Genomic DNA, 21,566 nt, shown 5'->3' with positions numbered 1-21,566 from the left:
AAGAAAAATAAAAGAAACAATAGGACATGGACGGTAGGCACTTTGGTGCACTTATGCACGCCCCCTACAGACCTCTTAGGAAAGGGGTGAGGTCAATAGTAGACAGTCTAAGGTTAAAGTTTTTGGGGTTTGGGGAAGAAACCTCAGAGACAGGTAGAGTATTCCGGACATTGACCACTCTGTTGCTGAAGTCGTATTTCCTGCAATCAAATTCCTGCAAATTGTTATGGTTGAAGCTGAAGTATTCATTGATAGGTAGGACATTGCAATGTATGATTTTATATACTATACTTAGATTGGACCGAAGGTGGCGTAGTTCTAGGTTTTCTAGGTCTAGAATTTCAAGTCTGGTGGCATAAGGTATTCTACAACGAGTAGAGGAGTGGAGAACTCTTCTTGTGAAATACTTTTGGACTTTCTCAACTGTGCTAATATCAGATACGTTATGTGGGTTCCAGACTGATGAGCTGTATTCGAATATTGGTCTAGCAAATGTTTTGTATTCTCTAGTTAGTAGTGTAATATTACCAGAGAAAGAGCTACGTAAGATTAGGTTAACAACTCTTAATGCCTTTTTGGCTATGTAGTTACAATGGGCTCTAGCACTTAGATCATTAGAGATGAGTACTCCAAGATCCTTGACAGAGTTTGGATCATCAACAAGGTCTTGACTATTCAGCCTGTATTTTATTTTCTGATTTTTTTTGCCAATATGTAAGACAGAGCATTTATTGTAAGACAGAGCATTTACCCATCTGTGCGTGGTGGCTCTTGATGCACTGACTCCAGCCTCAGTCCACTCCTTGTGAAAGTCCCCAACACTTTTGAATGGCCTTTTCCTGACAATCTTCTCCAAGCTGCGGTCATCCCTGCTGCTTGTGCACCTTTTTCTTCCACACTTTTCCCTTCCACATAACTTTCTATTAATGTGCTTTGATGCAGCACTTTGGGAACATCAACTTCTTTTGCAATTACCTTTTGAGGCTTTCCTTCCTTATGGAGGGTGTCAATGATGATTTTCTGCACAACTGTCAGGTCAGCAGTCTTTCCCATGATTGTGATTCCTACTGGACCAGACTGAGAGACCATTTAAAGGCTCAGGAACCCTTTGCAGGTGTTATGGCTTCATTAGCTGATTAGAGTGGGACACTTTGAGCCTAGAATATTGAACCTGTATTCACAATATTCTACTTTTCTGAGATTGTGGATTTGGGGTTTTCATGAGCTGTAAGCCATCATCATCACAATTATGACCAATCATGGCTTGAACTATCTTGCTTTGTATGTAATGAGTCTATCTCATATATTAGGTTCACCTTTTAAGTTGCATTACTGAAATAAATGAACTTTTGCACAATATTCTAATTTTTCAAGTTTCATCTGTAGAAGACATTGTCAGTAGATAATTTACTGACTAAAAGTGCCTCTTGTCGGTCCTTTTGGCAACTTGGGGACAAAGGGCGCCTGCTAAGAATCTCTTACCTGCTTAAGATGACAAGGAGGTTATCTGGAGGGTCAGAAGTGGGTATGGAGTCAAGTTATTGCTGCTGGTGTCCCAATCAACTACTTGGCAATCAATGGTGTAGGAAAGCAATGGAGATAGATCAGGTAGACTGGCAGTTATATGATTTGGCCAGCCTGGATCCTCCTCCTCCTGCTCGTCAGCTCTGGATATTTTCTTTATTGTTTATTTATTTTAAAAATTGCATGGCTATCTGACTCACTCTTGGTGATTCCAGGTGGCTTACAAAAATAAAGTATTAAATACACTACCGGTAGGTATACTACTGCACTGCATCATACCAAGGCAGAAGAGAATTGAAAACTTTTGTTGGGGAAATGAGTTCTGTTTCAGTGGTAGTTACAGCATCTGAAGGAAGAAATACTTCCTTCAGCATAGTCATTATTCAAAACAAAATGCACAGTGAATGCCAATGGCTCATCATGTGATTTTTACCTTACTGCACAGAACATTTTCACAGAAGTTCTGTCTATTTCTTGGCCATGGCTGCCACTAGCATGGAAACTAAATTCTTTGAGTTGTTTGCATATATTATCTATCCTCACCCAGGATATTATGCTGTCATTGACACTTCTAAAATATTGATAGTTTAGATAAATAATGTTTTCATTAAAATTACTCATACTATGAGTTTGAATTTCTAAAGGGCAATTATCTATTTATTGTGTATAATTTGTTCCAAATTGTTGGAAGCTGCCCTACATTTACAAATGTGGGTATTTTAGGACTATTTCATATATCAAATGAATAAACCAACTGCTGTGATATGAAAGCATTTATCAATAGTTTAGTGTAAGATTATCAAAATATATGGTGTGCCTTAGCTCATGAAGTTTATAAGAACTAAGACAAATTTTAGAAATAGCAACTTTATTGCTATGATTGTGGTGTTGCTGTTAACGAATAACTTTTTTTCATTCTAGCTTTCAAATTTTAGACAAGTTTTTTCTGCTGCTACTCATGCTCTTTTTCAACAATTCATAAGTAAAGATGAGAGTGAGAAAATACTTTGTAATCTACACTTTTAAGATAATAATGCAAAAATGAGACTAATAATAACAAATATTAGTAGATGTTACTATATGTCACCTGGTTAAGGAATGCTAAAATTGATTGACCACTTATATTTAAATAACTGCATGACCAAACTTCAACCAAGTTCTATTTCAGGCTCTTGGGCAACTTCCAAATGAATCATTAGAATCTGAAAGTAAAAAAATCTTTTTTAATATTTTGATTTTAGTATCTAGAATCTGGTACAGAAAATCAAATCATTTTGTTCACTTTTTTCTGAGGCCAAGACCAAATTTTAGCTTTCATCACCTACCTCTCACCCCATGATATAAGCAGGAGCATAAGGGGATTCATGTAGAATTTCCTTCTATACTGCTTCAAACTATAATAGTTCGATATTTCTTCCATAATACTTCAAGCCATTCAGTTACTATAATTGGCATCCTATAAACTTTATAAATAAATAAATGTACACATATATGCATATATTCCTGGGGACAAGCAAACCTGGGCAATGTATTTAATGGGAAATTTTCCTATTAAATTAAAAAAAACTAATTTCTACATGTTCGTGGTTTTTTTTTTACCAATAACATATCCCACGTGGAAAGAATAATTTTATATATGGTTGTTTAAGTTGTGCCAAAATATGAATGAATGTACAATTCAGTTACATTTGTTGAGATGTAATGTCTCTAATAACTGTACATTCCTGTCTGACGTGTCTAACACATAATGCCTTCGTTATATTAATTAATGGAGTCTTGTTAATTTACAGATGTTCAGATTGAAAGAAAACAATGACAATAAGTAAATAGTAATACAGAAAACACAACAAATCTTTAAAATGAATATTAGTGCTGGTAGTTCCGTAGTCAGTCTTAGCCAGATTTTTAGCACTTTCTCACCAACCCTGAAATCATCCTCATCTCAAAAAATAATTATTCCATTGGAGGGAAGACCTTTCAGAGAATGCACACTGTTGGAATTACTTCTTCCACTTCCCCTTTAGCAGGGACTCTCGCGACATAGTGTATCTCAATCTGAAAGAGACACTCTCTTTGAATCCCAGGGCCAAAAATGGCTTCAAAGGAAGCAACTAACACATAGAATTGCCCTTGGAAATAGAGCAATTAGTGTAGCTCCTGTAGCAGTGGTATGATATAGGAGGAGCATGAAAGGTGCTCCATTTTGGTTTTGCTGAATTTTCTAGAAAAACCTTCACATGCAACTCCATGAAAAGTGAATTTCAGTAATCTAACAGATATAGCAATGGCAACACTAACCATCTTCTGCGCATCCTGTTCCATATCAGATTGCTGGGCAAAGGTTCTCTAATTCAACTTTCACTTGTTCTTTTAGCAAGGTTTGTGAGTCTACAAGGACCCTCAGATTGCAAATTTACTCTATCTGAAGGAAGGCAGTCCCACTAAGAATCAAAGTTGACACAATTCTTGGATCTGTAGATTTCTAAATTAACAACCTCTTCATCTTGCTGGAGCTGAATCTGACTGAAATCCTGTTAGCTCCAACACTAGATCAAAGTTTTTGCCATGCTTCTATAAGAATGAAGAGAAATTGTTTTTCTTTCTCTTTCCTGTCCTCTCTATTCCCTCTCTTACTTAAAAGATAAATATTAGTTAAAAAGTAAATATTAAAACGAACTTGTTACACTTTTGCTCAGGCAGTGAGTATTTATGGCCCTCCAGGTATTACTATCCATCAAGAATCAGTATCTTTAATGCCACTGGTCAAGTGGCAATAAGAATTATCTGGAGAGCCATATTGCTTCGTTCATATCAGGCTTGCTTTTACTTGCACAAGTACAATAGCTTAAGTATGTGGATGACTGTCATACAGAAGTGATAGTATTCACTGTTTACTCATCTTTGAAAAGGAGGGGAAAAAGAAGAAATATTTTCAGACATGATGCTGTACAATTTTTAATGCTGGATGGAAACTGCAGCTTCAAATCAACTTCTATAAGTTGGTTGGCTTCTTTTTCTACTAACTCACACTCTTGTAATTGTTTCTGAAGTTTTTTTTAACTTTATTCAACTTCTGGTGTACTGGTAGTCCTCAAATTAGGGCCACAATTGAGGTCCAATTTTATGTTGTTAAGTGAGACATTTGTTAAGTGAGTTTTGCCCCATTTTTGCCACAGTTGTTAAGTGAATCCCTGAAGTTGTTAAGTTAGCAATCCAGTTGTTAAGTGAATTGGGCTTTCTGACTTTGCTTGTCAGAAAATTGGAAAAAGTGATCACATGACCCCAGGACACAGCAACCATCGTAAATATGAACCAGTTGCCAAGCATCTGAATTTTGATCACATGACCAGGGGGATGCTGCAAAGGTTGTAACTGTGAAAAATGGTCGTAAGTCACTTTATCCAGTGCCGTTGTAACTTTGAATGGTCATTAAGTAAACTATTGTAAGTTGAGGACTACCTGTAGTAATAGAGATGTTCTGAATTGCCATTGCTTTTCATTATGTTTATTCTAATAAATAAAATTTCATATACAAGGTAGTCCTTATGACTGTAACTGAGTCTGGAATTATGTTCGTAAATTATTGTGGTCACACATTGAGGCATTACATGACTAGACCCAACTTTTAAGGCATTTTTATAGCAGTGATTAAATGAATGTTGAAATCATTAAGCAAAACCATTTTATCAAATGATCGCTTTTTGCCAGAAAGTGGAAGCAAATCCCAGAAACTGGCAAAAATGTCAAAAAGTATGTGTCCATGGGACACTACAAAAAGCTGGAAAGGTAACCTGGTTCCCAAGTGACTAAGACATGATCACATGACCATGGGAGCGTGTTTGTACAGCCACCATAACTTTGAAATCGAAATATGAATAAGTTTGGGGAGGGGGTGTGCCATCACATTGAACAGTTGCTAAGCAACCAGTCATAAGTCATACTTTTTTTGTTAACAAATTATACATATGCTGAGTATTTGATGTAGTTATTGAATAATCTTGACATACCTCTTCCAAAACCACAAATACATTCAATTTTTTTAATGTTCTTATTGTATTCTTTAGTGAGTTGAAGAGTTTTTCCCGCCCGTGCACTATAAAAAGCAAATATATTGCAGAGTGAAGGACCTGTTATGTTTTTGTCTCCCCCACACCTCCATATTCCTCTTCTCTTATCACATTCTGTCCTTTTCAAGTTCAATAAGAACTTTAAGATATTTTATATTTAATCTTCTGCAAAATAATTTGTACTGATATTGCTAGCTAGCTCTTTTATATCCTAGTGATGAATAATTTATTAAATTGTGAGAAGATGAATTCATCTCCAAATACAAATAGATCAAAAATGAACATGTATTAAGTGTCATCTCTTTTGTTAAAAAGTTTTATAAGTGAGAGAACTTTTAGTAAGTTTTAGCACATCTGGATTACAATAATTCAATTTGTACAGAAAACTGTACATCTGTGCTACTGTCTAAGGGACGTCTGGATTTTGCAGCATACTATTTTGGGATGTGTACTGCATCTTAAACATTTGGCTTTCTTCGGGAACTTGGTTAATGGGGCTCAGCCACTCAGTAACAGAATAAGTGTATGCACTTTGGGAATGCTGGAGAAAGAGAACAGAGCTACCTCTTGCCACATAGACATTAGGAATCAAGTGTGCACACCCTTTTCTGAATGTTGTCACAGAGTAGGAAGGAGTGATGAGCATTGTCTTTAAACTGTTCTGTCTTTAAACCTAAACTGTTCTGTTTCTTAATCAAGAGTAAATATATATATAAGAGTATTTTTATACTGTAGTAGCAATTATGGGTTGGTAAGCTTAAAAATATTTGAGAAAAGTACTTGTAATGGTCATAAGACCATGATAGACTAAATCTCTTTTATGGACCCCATATACAAAACATCATGTAATAATGAAGTAAATGCTACTATTGGAAAAGGCAGTACTTCTTTTCATTTTCAATATAATTGATTGATTTAGTTATTTTAATGATTCCACATATTTGATTGATTTAGTTATAGACTTTATATTGTTTATAACACATGGGCATGTTTTCACATATTTGTGTTGTAAATATAAATATTGATACATGCAGTGAACTGCAAGATTCAATTTTTAATTGTTTAAAACACCTGTCAACTACATTTTTCACCCATTACTTCCAGGAAAATGTTATTGTTTTGCGTAGAATACATTGGGACTAGATTTAGTAGTAGAACAATTAATTTCAATGCCTGTGTCCTAAATATGTCTAAAATCTGGATCTAATCCAACAAAATTAGTGTTTATGGTATAGGATTTTTAAAAAATCCATTGTGTTAATTTCTCTTCCATCTGTTGTATTAAACTAAATAGGATTTGGCTATTTAAACAATCCTTACAAGTAAAATGGTGCAAATAATGTATTTATAGTAAAACTGTAAATAAAAGAGAAAGTCTAACATATTTCAGACTATAATGGTAAATAATTGGTAAGAAAAATAGTTCTTGTTACTAATACTAATACCACACTGAGAGAGCAGATCTAGTCAATGATTTAAAAAATGTATACTTGAAAATAGTCAATTTATTTAATTCTAGTTTAAAATAATACTGTTTTAGGGCTTTAACTGCTGTATGCAAAAAAACAAAAAGGTCAATTTGTGACTGTTCATAGTATTGTAGAAAAAGTTCCAATTCCAGCCATTTTTTCCTTTCCTTTTTTCCCATTTCTTTTATCTTTTCTTTTTCTTCTATACAGAAGACCATCAAATGAATTGTCACAATACTCGAATGCAAGATACAGAAAAAGACGATAACAATAATGATGAATATGATAATTATGACGAACTGGTGGCCAAGTCATTGTTAAATCTTGGCAAAATTGCAGAGGATGCAGCATACAGAGCCAGGACAGAATCAGAAATGAATAGCAATACATCTAATAGCTTGGAAGATGACAGTGATAAAAATGAAAATGTTGGCCGGAAGAATGAGCTGAGTTTAGACTTAGACAGTGATGTTGTTAGGGAAACTGTGGACTCACTGAAATTGTTAGCGCAAGGACATGGTGTTGTGCTTTCAGAAAACGTTAACGAAAGAAATTATGCAGACATATCTCAGCAAGAAAATAGGAATATGAACTATGGGATGCTAGGGAAGCCTGCAAACAATGGGCTTCCTGAAAAAATGGTGGAAGAGAGTGATGAGGAGGTATGTCTCAGCAGCTTGGAATGTTTGAGGAACCAATGTTTTGATTTGGCCCGCAAACTCAGTGAGACAAACCCACAGGAAAGAAATCAACAGCAAAACATGAATTCTCGTCAACATGTCCGACAAGAAGATGACTTCCAAGGAAGGACACCTGATAGGAATTATTCTGATATGATGAATTTAATGAGGCTTGAAGAACAGTTGAGCCCGAGATCTAGAACTTTTTCTAGTTGTGCAAAGGAGGATGGATGTCATGAAAGAGATGATGACACCACTTCTATTACCTCAGATAGATCTGAAGAGGTGTTTGATATGACAAAAGGAAACTTAACACTACTTGAGAAAGCAATTGCTTTAGAAACGGAAAGAGCAAAAGCCATGAGGGAAAAAATGGCAATGGAAGCTGGACGGAGGGATAATATGAGATCCTATGAAGAACAGTCTCCAAGGCAGCTCTCTGGAGATGAGAGGAAATCTAAATCCAGTGATGGCCATATCAAAAAGCCATATTATGGTAAAGGTAATATTTCTATCTAAAGTATGTTGATTTATGATAAAATAGAGATAAATCTTAATGTGCTGGTGTTGATGGTGTTGTTTGAAGTTTTAACAAATCTTTATAAACGAATACTTTTGTTTTTGTTTCTGTTAAAAAAAATACCACTTCAAGAGAAAAAGAAAATAAAAATGACTGAAAAAATAAGCAATGATTATCCTGAAATGCAGACCAGAAATAGACAAAGAGCAGGGAGATCTGGGAGGGTGGGTGGAGTTAAATGTGTCATCAGCTTAGAGTTCTTACATTGCCACAAATGATCCAAATCCAACTTGAATTTTTTTGACTCTTATCTAGCGCCAATTAAGTTCTGACCACTAATTAACTAGATTCTTGCATACAGGCTTGAACAAATCTTCTGTGCTGCAACTTAACATATGGTCCTGATCTTTTGTCTCTGACATTAATCTGAGTTAATTGACTAGATTAATGTCAGGTGCAAAGCATCAGGACTATATATTAAGTTGCAGCACAGAATATTTATTCAAGCCTATACGCAAAAATCTAGTCAACTAGCAATCGGCACTAAATTGGCACTAGATAAAGGTCAAAGAAATTCAAGAGGGGGATGGACTTGGATCGCTTGTGGCAATGTAAGACGTCTAAGCTGATAACACATTTAACTCTGACCCCTGTTTTGTCTGTTCTTCTGCTACATCATATTAGTTATCCCATGAAAACAAAGAGGTGTGGAAATACCTTGTATGAACTTACATTTTGAGGCTGGGTGCAGGACAATCAAATCAACCAGCTGTAAAATTCAAGTATTTATAGACTTGACTATGGGGGACATCCTGATTTATAAAATGGTAGTTATTGATTAACACTTTCCTGCATAAAATATGGGATTTCCTGCTAGAAATTGAACTGATAACATAAGATGGAAGCAATGACTGCACATTAATTATCTTAAATAGAAAGATAATGAAAATCATTTGTCATAGAAGACATACTATGTCCTGGTCTGAGATCAATAGCAATTTTTATAGGCATTCCAACTCACTAGTTTCATGCATTCATGTAAATAGTTAAATTATTATCTTTAGAAATAATTATCACACAACATGAAAGAAAAAGTCTAAACATAATTACTGTAAAGATTTTTATTCATTGATATATAGTATATAAATATAAATATTTTTTTCTGAATCCACATTCTTACAAAGTGTTTAATATCCCCAAGAGTACTTTTGATTTCCATTAACTTTAATAAAATTGGAAGAAACAACATTATTTGAGGAATGTGTGATCAATACAGATGGATATAGATGATATTATACTGTTCAAAGCATAATATTAAACTGTTATGGTGAAGCTTTTATATTATAAATAATAGAATTGTGACATAGGTTATGAAATTAAAACATTTTATAAATTCTGCAACAATGTTTTCCTTAAGCAAAGTTTGTAAGACAAAAGCAAGGATTTAAAACTCTAAGACATATGGATTTCTAACCAGTACTGCATTGTACAGTATTCAAGTTACTATATTTGAACCAATTCTGATTGTACATTTTCTGTACATGCAATTACTCTTGAGCACATACTTGCATGAGTAAGCACAATGTACTACATTGAAACTTTGAATAAAGGCAGTGTCATCTTACATGATTTAAAAAGTATTCATGAGAATTATCTAAGTTACGGGAACTGCTGCTAATTTAATTCATACATGTATCTGTCTTTGTAAATTCCGAAGGTTACCAGAAATGTTCCCGTCAACAAATACAATCAACACATGCAACAAATCTTAAATTACATTAGTATTTGAAATAATTGAAATACATTTTCTTAAACATTATTTGGATAAAATAAAGTCTAGATGAGTTTTATTTTTTATGTAAAGTTTTTAAAACATTTTATGAGTTTTACGTCCATATTTTTTAAAAATTATCTTAACTGGATCAAAAATAGCTTTACCAATTTTTTAAAAATTCTAAAGAAAAACAAGTACTGCATTTAATTGAGGTCAAAAGCAGTACCTTGGTCTGAAATGGAAATTGTAGGCAAATTTAATGTCTCATTTGATGGAAAAGATACAGCTACTTCAAAAAGCTGCAAAGAGGTACTGTCAAGCACTTGTTTGGCTTTTGAACCAGAAGCAGTGCATAATCCTTTAGCATTCCCCTTTTTTCCTCCTAGATTTAAAAATAATGTATGAAAGTTATGTCCCAATGTCAATCACCATCAAGTATGTATAAACACTAAATCTGGCATCAAAAACTCTTGGATAAAATGATGATAGGAATATCAGCACACACATTTACACTTCAATCTAGAAAACCTGAAGCATCAAAAGGAATGCACAATAATTCTGTTACATTCCCAAACTCAGCTGAGATGGGTTTCTAAAATCAATGAGAAAGGATATCCTTTTTTGGTTTATATGTTCATTTCACGTTAGAAAGCTTCTGTGCATCTTTTTTACTTTCATCTCAACTGTACAGCTTCATATCAGCTTATGCAATTGCAGTGTCTAGACAAGCATATCAGTAGATGGGAGGAAGCCCCACTTTCTTTTCACCTGGTTCAATGATTAGAAAAATCATTATTAAATTGTTAATGTTATTATTATTATTATTATTATATTCAAAATAACCAAGGTATTTCCCTTACTCAATGTTTGGAGCAGGAAAATGTACTGGAAATGAAGTTCCATATAGGTCACATAAAAACATTTTTATTCTGCATTTGTGCTTGGCTTATTAAATTAGTGTTCACTATTGTTCAGATAAGTAGCTATGACTATGAACTGAATTATAAAAATCTTATTCTAGGTATTCCAGCTCATTAATAGATACTATGTCAATAATATTGATGGATGTTTGTGCATTTATTTCCAGTATTAATTCCAATTGTTTAAAAAATTACATTATTTATGCTATATGTTTCTTGTTAACTATTATCTTTCTTGTTGCCCTGGAATACTGTTACATGAAATACCATAACCACAATTTAAATTAATATTGACTGGATTTATTTATTAATTTATTTTTAGACATGGCTCAAATATGTCTCAAAGAGCTATTTGTAAGACTTATATAAAACATGTGGTATACAAATGCCATAGATAGCCCCCAAGGAGTAAACTTGGAGCAACACATCAATGGTATTTTATTCTCAACTTCTATAGACTTGTGGTTAGTGATTAGCCTCAGCTTATCAAAGTCCTAGTTACTATTAATAGTCACTAGAATACTTGTTCATTTTCTGAGTTTAGGGGAATATTATTAATTATTCTGAGATGTATTATTTATATTACATGGTCCAGAGAGAACATACATATTTGGTCTATTCATAAGAATTCTTGTTTTAAAAAATATTGCTAAAATATTTCTTTTAAAACATCCCACACAATTTGTCCCACGCAATTATTGATCTCCTAATAATGTGACTGAATATTTAACTAATATATTGTATTTTGTTAGAAGGTTTTTGTCAGGCTTCTTTTTGCTGACAAGGCATACTACTGCAAAAATACATTTCCCAAGACACAAAGGCTCAGATAATTAGGTTTCTTTAGCGAACTTATGAAATCATTTCAAAATATTCCACTGGCTGCTAGGTATCAAATGTGAGCTCTGTTTATAACAACCAGTGTGCAAATTTCTTGCATCTCCTTTGATGAGAGGCAGAATTTCCATCTGTTCCTTATTTTGGTGAATGTCCTGATCTACTATCAGGTTGCTTACTTTTAGATGAGAACTTTCATGGAGCGGAAGCACAGAGAATATATAAAACCACATGATGGCTGTTCAAATTTATATGTGCACTAGATCCCAAGTCATGGTTAGCCACAGAAAGCATGGATAAAAATGACAGTATAGTTTCCGTGAACTCACAATAAAATAGTACTTGACTATAAAGCAAAGATGGTATGTTCTGATCTCTCTCACGCTTTGTATATAGTATGTTAGTCTGCAACACAGGAATAATTAGAAATGATCCAATTGTGAAATATAATTTCTTGCTTTAATCTGTGCTTAAATATAAAAAGCAAATGTCTTAAATTTGTGAAAGTTCTTAGCTGTCATGCAAATAAGGTTTAATTTGAACTGAGATTTAGGATATATGAGAAAATGAGATTTAAAACAAAACAAAAAACTTTTTAAACACTCTAATGTTAATCTACAGCAAATAAAACCACACAGCCACACTCTAAATATAGAGTGCTGATAACATTTTTTTATTTGCTGTAAGCAGGATAAATTTATTCAATGATCAAAGTTGACTTTTTAATTTGAATTTGAATCCTAAGTGCATTTGAATCTTATGTGCTATATTGCATGTATCTGTTTGAAAGCTGGCTACTTATTAATCAAAATATTAGAGTTTCTGTACAGAACTAAAATTCAAAATGTATTACTTCTAAGTAGTTATCTTGAGATAATTTCCCTTATCGACTCTATGAATTATTTCAGAGGTGCTTACAATGGTCTAAAATTTGTGCAAAAATATGTTTTAAAAATGAAAAGTGTGAATTTGACAAATGTGGAAATCGTCAGGGAAATGGGATGGTTGCATATGCACCACAATTTTGTGAAATGCACCTGAAATAATAATCCTTTATCTACTCAATATTTTATCAAAGAACGAAACCTTGATTTATTTACCTTGTTAGGATTCTTGGTCTCTTTCAGTTGCCTTCACCCTCTGATTTGCATGGATATAACATAGGGCAAAAAAAGGAGTTGAAATACTTTTTTTATATATAAGTTGGATTGGGGGGATTATTTCTTTTATTCATGCATACTAGCACTTATTCTTCTACGCTAAAGTGCTTATCAGGGAAGAAGATTAGAAGTGTTCAGGATTTCTCTTTGAGGAGATTCAGAACCTCTTTCTTTCCCTTTTCTATTATTTGTTTTAAAACTGTGACTTAAGAATCCAAAGCAAAGTTCATTTTCCAGGCATTTGAAAATATCCCAACTCTTACACCTCCATTGAAGCTGATATAGAGCAGGAGGATGGAGCAGAGTGAGATGGGCCATTTCAATGAATTGAGACTTGATATCATCATGGTCCTTCTCCCCTCCTGTCCCCCCCCCCCACAAAAAAATCCCTAAAGAATTATATCATATGTTCTTATACTTCTGCTCAATTTTCTTGAATATACATACAAATCAGAAATTGAATTTAACTGTTTGGATATTTTTTCCCTTTGGATAACTGGTTGTGTAAGAAGATTGATGAGCAAAGTTTAGTAAAAAGGAAAAAATAGCATGAAATAATGGCATTGGAACTGCATTTCAAAAACCAGAAAAAAAATCTACACTAATCCTGTTGATTACCTGGCAGGAACTGTTTCTTAGAATAGTTGTTTTTCCTGATAATATCATTAAATAAAGCAACAAACATTTTGTTTAAATGTCATAAGTATTCAAAAATCACAAGTAAGTGATTATTGGGCCAAATTAAAAGAAAATATTAACTGTTTTAAACTCTACTAATTACTCATTGGAAAGAAACAGATTTTTGTTTAAGTTTTAGTATTCTTTAACAATGTTTCAATAAGTCGATATTAATCCTCTTAAAAACGCCACTACAAGAATAACTTGTGGGGGGTCCCCTCTCATGGGATCGCCATACTTCTCCCACCATAAATTTATTAACATCAATATGTGAGTGCTAAAAATGAGAGCAAAGCGCAGCCTACACAAATGTTTTACAGAACTATATTAAATGACAAGGATGGCTTCACCACCTAGGACTCTCCATGTCTGGGGATGGTTGTAATTGTAATAGCTTCTGGTCGAGAAGAAGAAGCAGGACATAAAATTGTTTAAACAGAGCCTGGCTTGTTTTCTTCCAGTGTTCTTTAAGAACATTTTCCAAAGAGTTACTGATTTCATTAACTGAACCTACGTCCATTTGGAAATCTGAAAAACATCATTCACTTGACACGTTTGTTGTAAATTATAGATCCCTCAAGAACAGAAAAGAAAGAGAGCAAATGTCCAACCCCTGGGTGTGATGGAACAGGCCATGTAACGGGGCTATACCCCCATCACCGCAGTTTGTCAGGATGCCCACACAAAGATAGGGTCCCTCCAGAAAGTAAGTCCACATTGTTTCATGGAAACGGGGGATAAAATTCCACACAAACTTTTCTAGCATGCCTTGAGAAGCTTTTTATTTTGATTGCTCTTTCATTCTTCCCATTTTTCTAGTATATGTCTCAGTTTAGCAATTTGTTTTTTGTTACATTTATATATTTTCTTATTTCATCATTTTCACATCTTTACTAACTTATGCTTGAATGAAGATGTTTTAAAGCTGTATTCTTTGATCCTGAGAGTACTGGGATATCTCTAAGCAATTGCTTTCTTGCACGTAGAAGTATTTTCCAACCAAACTGTATTATTTTAATTTTGAGTAATTGTACCTACTCCTTGAATAGGATTTCTTTTCCCTAAATGAAGTAAACGTATCTTTCAGTTTGAAAATGTACAGCTGAACCACTGAAATGTTTATATACTAAAACATGTAATTACTTAAAATATTTGACCTTGAAAAATTTGATTGATTTATAGTAATTCATCTTGTGATGTTAGCATAAACATGTTGTGGTTGTATAAAAGGGATAAAGGAGGAAGAAGTATGATTTTAAAAATTGCACCTGTCTTAAATTATAAGAAATTCTCCATACATCTCTCAATAAAGCTAAACAAACCAATTTATTGTATGATTTTGAGCAAAACTTTAACATTAGTTTAAACTGTTATTTTAAAAAAACTTCCTCAGTTTCAGGTGATGGCTTTCTAAAATCTGGGTATTTATTATCTCTGTAACAGTACAAAAATGGATTAAACTAAACAAATAAAAGTATTCATAATATATCCAAAATAGGATTGCTAAACGGCATACTGCCATTGTATTTGGAAATCCTACCATGTGATGTAGGGTTGTCATATAATTTTCATTCCCCTTCCTCTATAATGTATCATATTTTAGACTAAGTAAATTTCTTTCATTCAGGACATGATGGTACAAGGTGGTAGAATGGTTTAATACGCCAAATAATTCATTCTTTCACTTTTGAGAAATCGAATTGTCCTGCCTCATGAGCAAAACAATTCTCAACAAACATGGTGCCAATAATAGATGAATTTACAAACATAAAGACACAGAATGATTAACACAGATTTCTAAAACTTTATGCAATTTAAAAGCATGGAGTAGAATGGTATATTTCTTTCTATAGAAGACTTTCCTTTTTTATATAGAATAAAGCTCAGGGAAACACTTTAAAAAATTTTAAAAATACAATTTCTCAGCTAATGTGTGAATTTCACTGATCAAAGAAATTCAGTTGCCAGTTCAGCAAGACCAATAATTTTCTCAAACTCAAATGTTACTCAGTTGCTCAGAGCATTTCATCTTTTCCTCCCTGGTAAATGGTAAACACAAAGCATTTAGGAAATGTTGCTGATCAAAGAAGAATATAGCTTTAAACAGTTTGCATGTTCAGTAGTGATAAAAGTGAAAAAGGTGAGATCATCTTTTTTTCTTCTTTTCTTTCTTTTTTTTCCCTGACTCCTGCAGTGCTGGGCTTGTAAAGCATGTTTCAAGAACAGCTTTGAATAGCAGGAATTCCAGAGTGAAGCTTTCACATCTTTAGTACACTGCTAGTGGTGTGGTGATGGTGATGAATTATGGTGGTTGTGACTATTCTTTAAATCAATATGTACAGGTTGTATTTCTGATGTCCTTGGCTTTCATGTAAGCATTAAACATGATTTCAAGATTGGTTTTTGTTTTTGAAATGTAGTATAATTTGCATAAGTCATCATGTAATGGTGATATGAATTCAAAGCATTTTTTTTCATGTTGCACACAAGCTGGTCGCTGACTAATTTCATCAAATATGCTGAAAACAAACAAAACGCAAAATAATTTAGTGCAACCTCCTTGACACAGTGCCTTCCAGATATGTTGGGACTGTAACTCTCAGGATTCCAAGCCAGCATGATCAATTCTGGAATTAAGGGTGGTTAGGGTTTCAGCATAGCTGGAGGACATTTGTTGCAAAAAAGCTGGTTTACATAGGCATCCACTTCGAATCATGATGATATTAAACTCCTGAAATGTGCATTGTGATGTCACAATGCAAGTTCTACTCTTTTGTACTGGCAACACAATGTTGCATTCAAGTATATAAAGGGCAGAGCTTGTGTTGTAATGTCACATCACATTTTGTCTCTTCCCTCCCCTTTAAAAACCTCTCCCCCCAATGGGTGACTTTCTGGTTTAACACTTAAAGCTTTTATTTTGGGTAAATTATATTTATGAGCCAGCTCCGTGTAGGTTTAAGGCATTGGGCTAAAACTGGGAGACTGTGAGTTCTAGTCTTGCCTGAAGCATTAAGCTACCTGGGTGACTTTGATTAGTCCCCCTTTCCTGTCTCTAGATAAAAGGCAAGGGCAAACCATTTCAAAAAGAAAAATGCTAAAAAAAAACCTGCAGACTAGTCCAGGTAATTACAAGCAGTCAAGATTGACTCAGGGGCATCCCCTAGTCCCACCCTCTCAAAATTATTCTTCCTTCATGAGTCAGACCATGCATGTTTTGAGCTGTGCACTCTCTTTCAATCTTGAACCCTGATAATTTGAGATCCAGGAAAATGAACAATGGAATTGGCCCCTCCATCACCCAAATGCAACCATTGCCCAGTATTTGTTTGACCATAGAGAGTTACAATCCTGTTTGCATAATAAGCCAAACTTCCTGGCTCTGGTGTGCACAACTTGCCCGCACTTCTTCAAAACTCTTTCTTGCCCACCTTCTTTGTTCCTTGTGGTTCTCCTTTTTCTGCTCCATCCCCATTAAGTAAAGGCAGCAGAAAACCATCGTTCTGATAGCCATGGGATTCCAACTGCCACTGAACTTTTAAGAAGCAATAGTTCTGCATACTAAGCCTATGGTAGGCCCCAGAACCTGCGTCTTTCCTGCCCACTTCTGGCTGCCCTGAGATGAATCGGCTTACATGTTGTGCTATATTGACTCCAGATACTGGATGCCTATTTTGTGTACTTAAATCAGTTCATTCTTGCGTATATATTTCTTAAAATGGCTCCAACTGGCCACTGTGCTCCTCAGTACTCTTGCTCACTGCTTGTGTATGCAGTCTTTTGCTTAACTGTCACATCAGAGACGCTTTAACCATTAGGTTTCCTTCCCTTCATAACCCTGAATGTTTTAACATCATCCTGCATTAATAAATACACTGCAAGCCTTCTTTCCCTTCCCAGGCTTGATTGGCGCTACCTATCCCATGTCTGTTTTCAGAAATGCTGATCGTTAATGAATCTTGCTTTGTACTAAAATAGCTTCCTATAAACTTGGACTTGAAATCTTTTTCTTCTTGTTGTTGTTTCCACATTCCGCTGTTTCCTTTCCTTCTTCTTCTTGTCAAGTTCTTGCCATGCATGAAAACGTTCTTAAGTGTCCTACACCGGGCTGCACAGGCCGGGGCCACGTAAATAGCAACAGGAATTCTCATCGAAGGTAAGATCCAGCTCCCTGAACAGGCAGATTTAATGTTTCGGTACCGTTTGTGGTCCCTGCGGGGTGGGGAACTTCAAAATGTTTGGGGGCTTATCTTGAAAAGCCAAGATCAATTGCTGTCTGATGTTTGATTGGGCAATGGTAACTTTGAGACATGATTAATTCAGGACTAACCCAAATTTCAAAACTGATTGAATGCATTTGGACTTTCTAAGTTCCTTCAGGTTCCTATCCATACTACCCTGTAGAAGCCAAAATTTAGCCACATTTTGGCACAGTATAATCCTAATCTGTGATTAAGCATCCATATTGTGCTTCAATATTTCACAGGCATTTTGGTTTTTCTACAAAATTATGAGCTTATTAAAAATATTGAAGTCATGACTCAACTTTTCTGTGAATGTTGATCTCTTTGCTTCTGAAATCTTGTTTGGCTCTTGTTCCATTTTTTGCCCGCTGGTGAATTGCATACTAATCGATGGTGTCCAATTGTTTTGCAAAAATTATATCATGCTGATTGATTATACCCATAATGGGCAAAGACCTTTTGGATATAAGATTTTAACACTAGTGGCGAGCAAAAAAAAAAAAAGGAGCTTCTTTTTTATTGCCTGACTGAAACCTGAAACAGAATATAATTGAAGAAAATAAAAGATGGCATATGTAATTAGAAGTAGAACAGAGTCCTTTTCTATTTTGGTATCTTGTTAATCATGGTTTGTATGGATTTCCAAAGAAAAATGCTTATAAATAAGAAATTCACAAGGCAAGTAGTATAAAACACATTACATTTTTATAGACTGACAGATCCAACACTTTAGTAAGGAAACACTGAGATAGTCTTCAGGTAAATCCTATTCGGTTAATATCTTAAATCCTAAAACATTAACTTTTTTTGGAAGTTTTTTTTTTACCAAATATAAAACTGGTTGCCAAGGGGAAGCTATACAAGGCTACAAAAATGTTTGCCCTGTTGAATGATTATGGATATGATGATATCATGGGTAGTCTGACTATTTTAGCTAGAGGTACGTAGCAAACAATTCAAGCTGTAAATTCATCAGGCCGTCATAGATGGAATTATTATGTACACTCAAGGAAGTAAAAATTCTCACCAGCAGCAAGGAGATGATATCAGACAAGAATCAATGTTTCAAGAAGGCTGCATGGCTAGGAGCTAGATAGGAGTTATGTTAAGATGAGCTGAAATGGAGATCTATTCCACCCTTACAACTCTACAAATCAGACTGATTCATTCGTATCAGTCTACTTCTGATAGATTTGGCTATGCCAGATTCTTCTTGATGTTTACATATTTTTGCCACTTTTCTACTTTCTAGCAGTAGCTTTCCCCCTCACTGTGAGATTGGATCTGAATTTACTGAGCTTGGATCTGGTGCAATGAAGCCTGATGCTTTTTGTTGTTGTTGTTGTTTTTGGTCTGGCTTTTCATATCTGGTTCCCTTAGTGCCTTATTTTCAATTTCAATTGTACACATATTGTGCATTGACAATAAATGTTTGGTTTGATTATCACTTGTCCTGCATGTCATCTTAAGATGAGTCCTCATACAGGGTCATGACACCACAAAAATGTTTCAGGATTTAAAATTTTGTCCTTTTCAGAAGTTCTGAATTCAATTCTGAAAACAGGATTTTTAGAAGTCTCTATGCTGGATGGTATTATTTTTGTTTATTTGCCTTTTGTCCTGGTGCTTACAAAGAACTACTTTAGGAACGAATGTTATCTGATGATCACAATATTTTTGCTAAAAAGGAGGGAAGGAAAACTTTGGTCCCAGTGGAGCATAAAAGGATCTTGATGGGCTCAATGTAGTCCACACACCGCACTTTTTGGACTTCTAGGCTATGCTTAGGCAATATTATCTACTGTATTGTACAGTAGTTTCCCTAAAACTCTTTGGACTTGTGATCCTGAAGAGACACCAGGAGTTGATTTAGTTCAAGTTGACTCTGAATTTTTTTTTGATAGTTACGTGTTTGTGTTCTAGTTTAACTGTCTAATTATTTTATTTATATTTCATTTCATTTTCTATCTGCTATGTTCTTATGGATTGATGCCCGGATTCTCCCAAGAGAATTACTATCAATTTCAACAGCAAGTGAATTTTTATTTCCTTCTTTTGCTACACTTTTTTCTTAAATTCTAATCAGCACAAGATTATTTAAAGCTCTTCCTAACTAGTATCACTGAAAGTATACCTTGCTGAATTCAGAGTTGCTCACTTTCAAATAAGCAAGGATTACAGCCATATTCTTCTCTGGGGTTTTTTTGTAGCAACAATAGCAGCAGCAGTAGACAATACGGTTGGCAGATATGTAGGAAATTCTGCCAACAGTATTGCATAGTTAAGTCTATATTAGGTTTGCCTGGCAGCAATGTTCTCCTGAACATTTACGGCAAACTAAAGCATAATTTGTGGCTTATCGAGTTGAATGCAGCTCACCAAGCTTCTTAGTGGCTAATCATCAGCTCATTAAGCTTTGTTTTTGTAAAAACAGTGGGAGGGCAGAAACAATGCTAATTAAGCACCTGGACTGTCACAATATGTAGTTGGGAGATTCTATCTGGCTTGGTAGGTCACAAGATCAGTAGACTTAGTCATTTATAGTGGAACAGGAGTTCATCTTTTATGGCGACCCTGTGATTTTAAAAGCAGAATTTTGCATTCTAGAGGATGAATGCTGGGCATCAAGACATAGTTCCTTCCCCCTACCTGTTCAGCCAGCTTCTCCTTTATGTTTACAAAAAAAAAAAAAAAACAGAGCTCAGTGAAGCTATTCTGGATGGGACAATTACATTTTCTTTCTGTAATTGCAGCCTCTCCGGATGTCCTATTGCTGCAGCAGAGAAACTGGCCAAAGCTCAAGAGAAGCATCAGAGCTGTGATGCATCCAAATCAAACCAGGCATCAGATCGTGTCTTGAGGTATACAGAGTTGCTCTAACACTTAATAGTGCATTCAAGATTAATTGAATAAGAAGTTAATCTTAGCACTAAAAATACATCACCCTTGAACCAGTGTTTAGAATTAGGGCTTCTGGATCCTGTTTTCAGCCTTTAAATGCCTACCAATATACCCTGGGGGAGGGTGGGTAATGTTTCTCTCTCTTTTTTTTGGCAAATATCAATAAAGCTGAAAAGCTCATTTTTGTCTTAGGCATTGTTTGGTGTAAAGCTGCCTGCTGGAGTTCTGAATCTATGAACAGTGTGAAAAAAGTTGATATCTTTGGGAAATAAACTAATATTTACCGGTAAGTCTTGTTTTTTCCAGCAGGCGTTTACTAGTAAATATCAGTTTAAATGAAAACCAGAAGCCCTACTTTCAACATTTAGCTTGCAAGTTTAAAATTATAATTAAAAAAAGGTATCATTTGTTAGGCTTAAAAGATTTTATAAGAAGACTGGCTGGCTTTATAACTTTATAAGAAATTTTGGCTGGCTTGGTATCTTCCCCCCACCCACCCCCCAAAAAAAGAAGAAGAAGAAGAAAAAGAAGAAAAAGAAGAAAAAGAAGAATGCTGATGTACCTGTGTATCTAGCTTATATTTTTATTGTTGCCGATAATTCATGAACCGTCTTATTCCTCAGGAATATAGGCAGCAGGGTTCATCCAATGCAGAACCTTAGGCATTTGCTTAATGCAGGCAAGAAAAGTATGATTCCTGAGGAATTTGAAAGTCAGACTTGTTAAAAAGATATTCATTACAAAGGTTTACTCACATAGAATGGAAAGTTACTGCGATCATATTTACTAGTT

At 34.6% G+C, this 21,566-nt stretch overlaps 1 protein-coding gene across 16 annotated transcripts in view; it reads left to right on the top strand.

The window, feature by feature from the left end:
* Positions 1-21,566, top strand: part of MYT1L (myelin transcription factor 1 like) — a 258,465-nt gene that overhangs the window by 195,048 nt on the left and 41,851 nt on the right. For 9 of the 16 annotated variants that reach the window (XM_087945947.1, XM_087945950.1, XM_026665146.2 and 6 more), the window contains 4 exons: positions 7,271-8,242; positions 14,201-14,335; positions 17,695-17,785; positions 20,627-20,734. In XM_087945947.1, the coding sequence (XP_087802073.1) occupies positions 7,271-8,242; positions 14,201-14,335; positions 17,695-17,785; positions 20,627-20,734 (1,306 nt within the window). The remainder of the gene's footprint in view (positions 1-7,270; positions 8,243-14,200; positions 14,336-17,694; positions 17,786-20,626; positions 20,735-21,566) is intronic. The other 7 variants (XM_026665147.2, XM_087945974.1, XM_087945962.1 and 4 more) reach the window with 4 other exon arrangements.

Source organism: Notechis scutatus, chromosome 1, assembly GCF_049901735.1.
Source record: "Notechis scutatus isolate UNSWTSFEM ecotype Mainland chromosome 1, rNotScu1.2, whole genome shotgun sequence".
Classification (NCBI taxonomy): Eukaryota; Metazoa; Chordata; class Lepidosauria; order Squamata; family Elapidae; genus Notechis; species Notechis scutatus.
The sequence above is the reverse complement of the archived record's forward strand: the minus strand, read 5'-3'. Positions and strand labels throughout refer to the sequence as shown.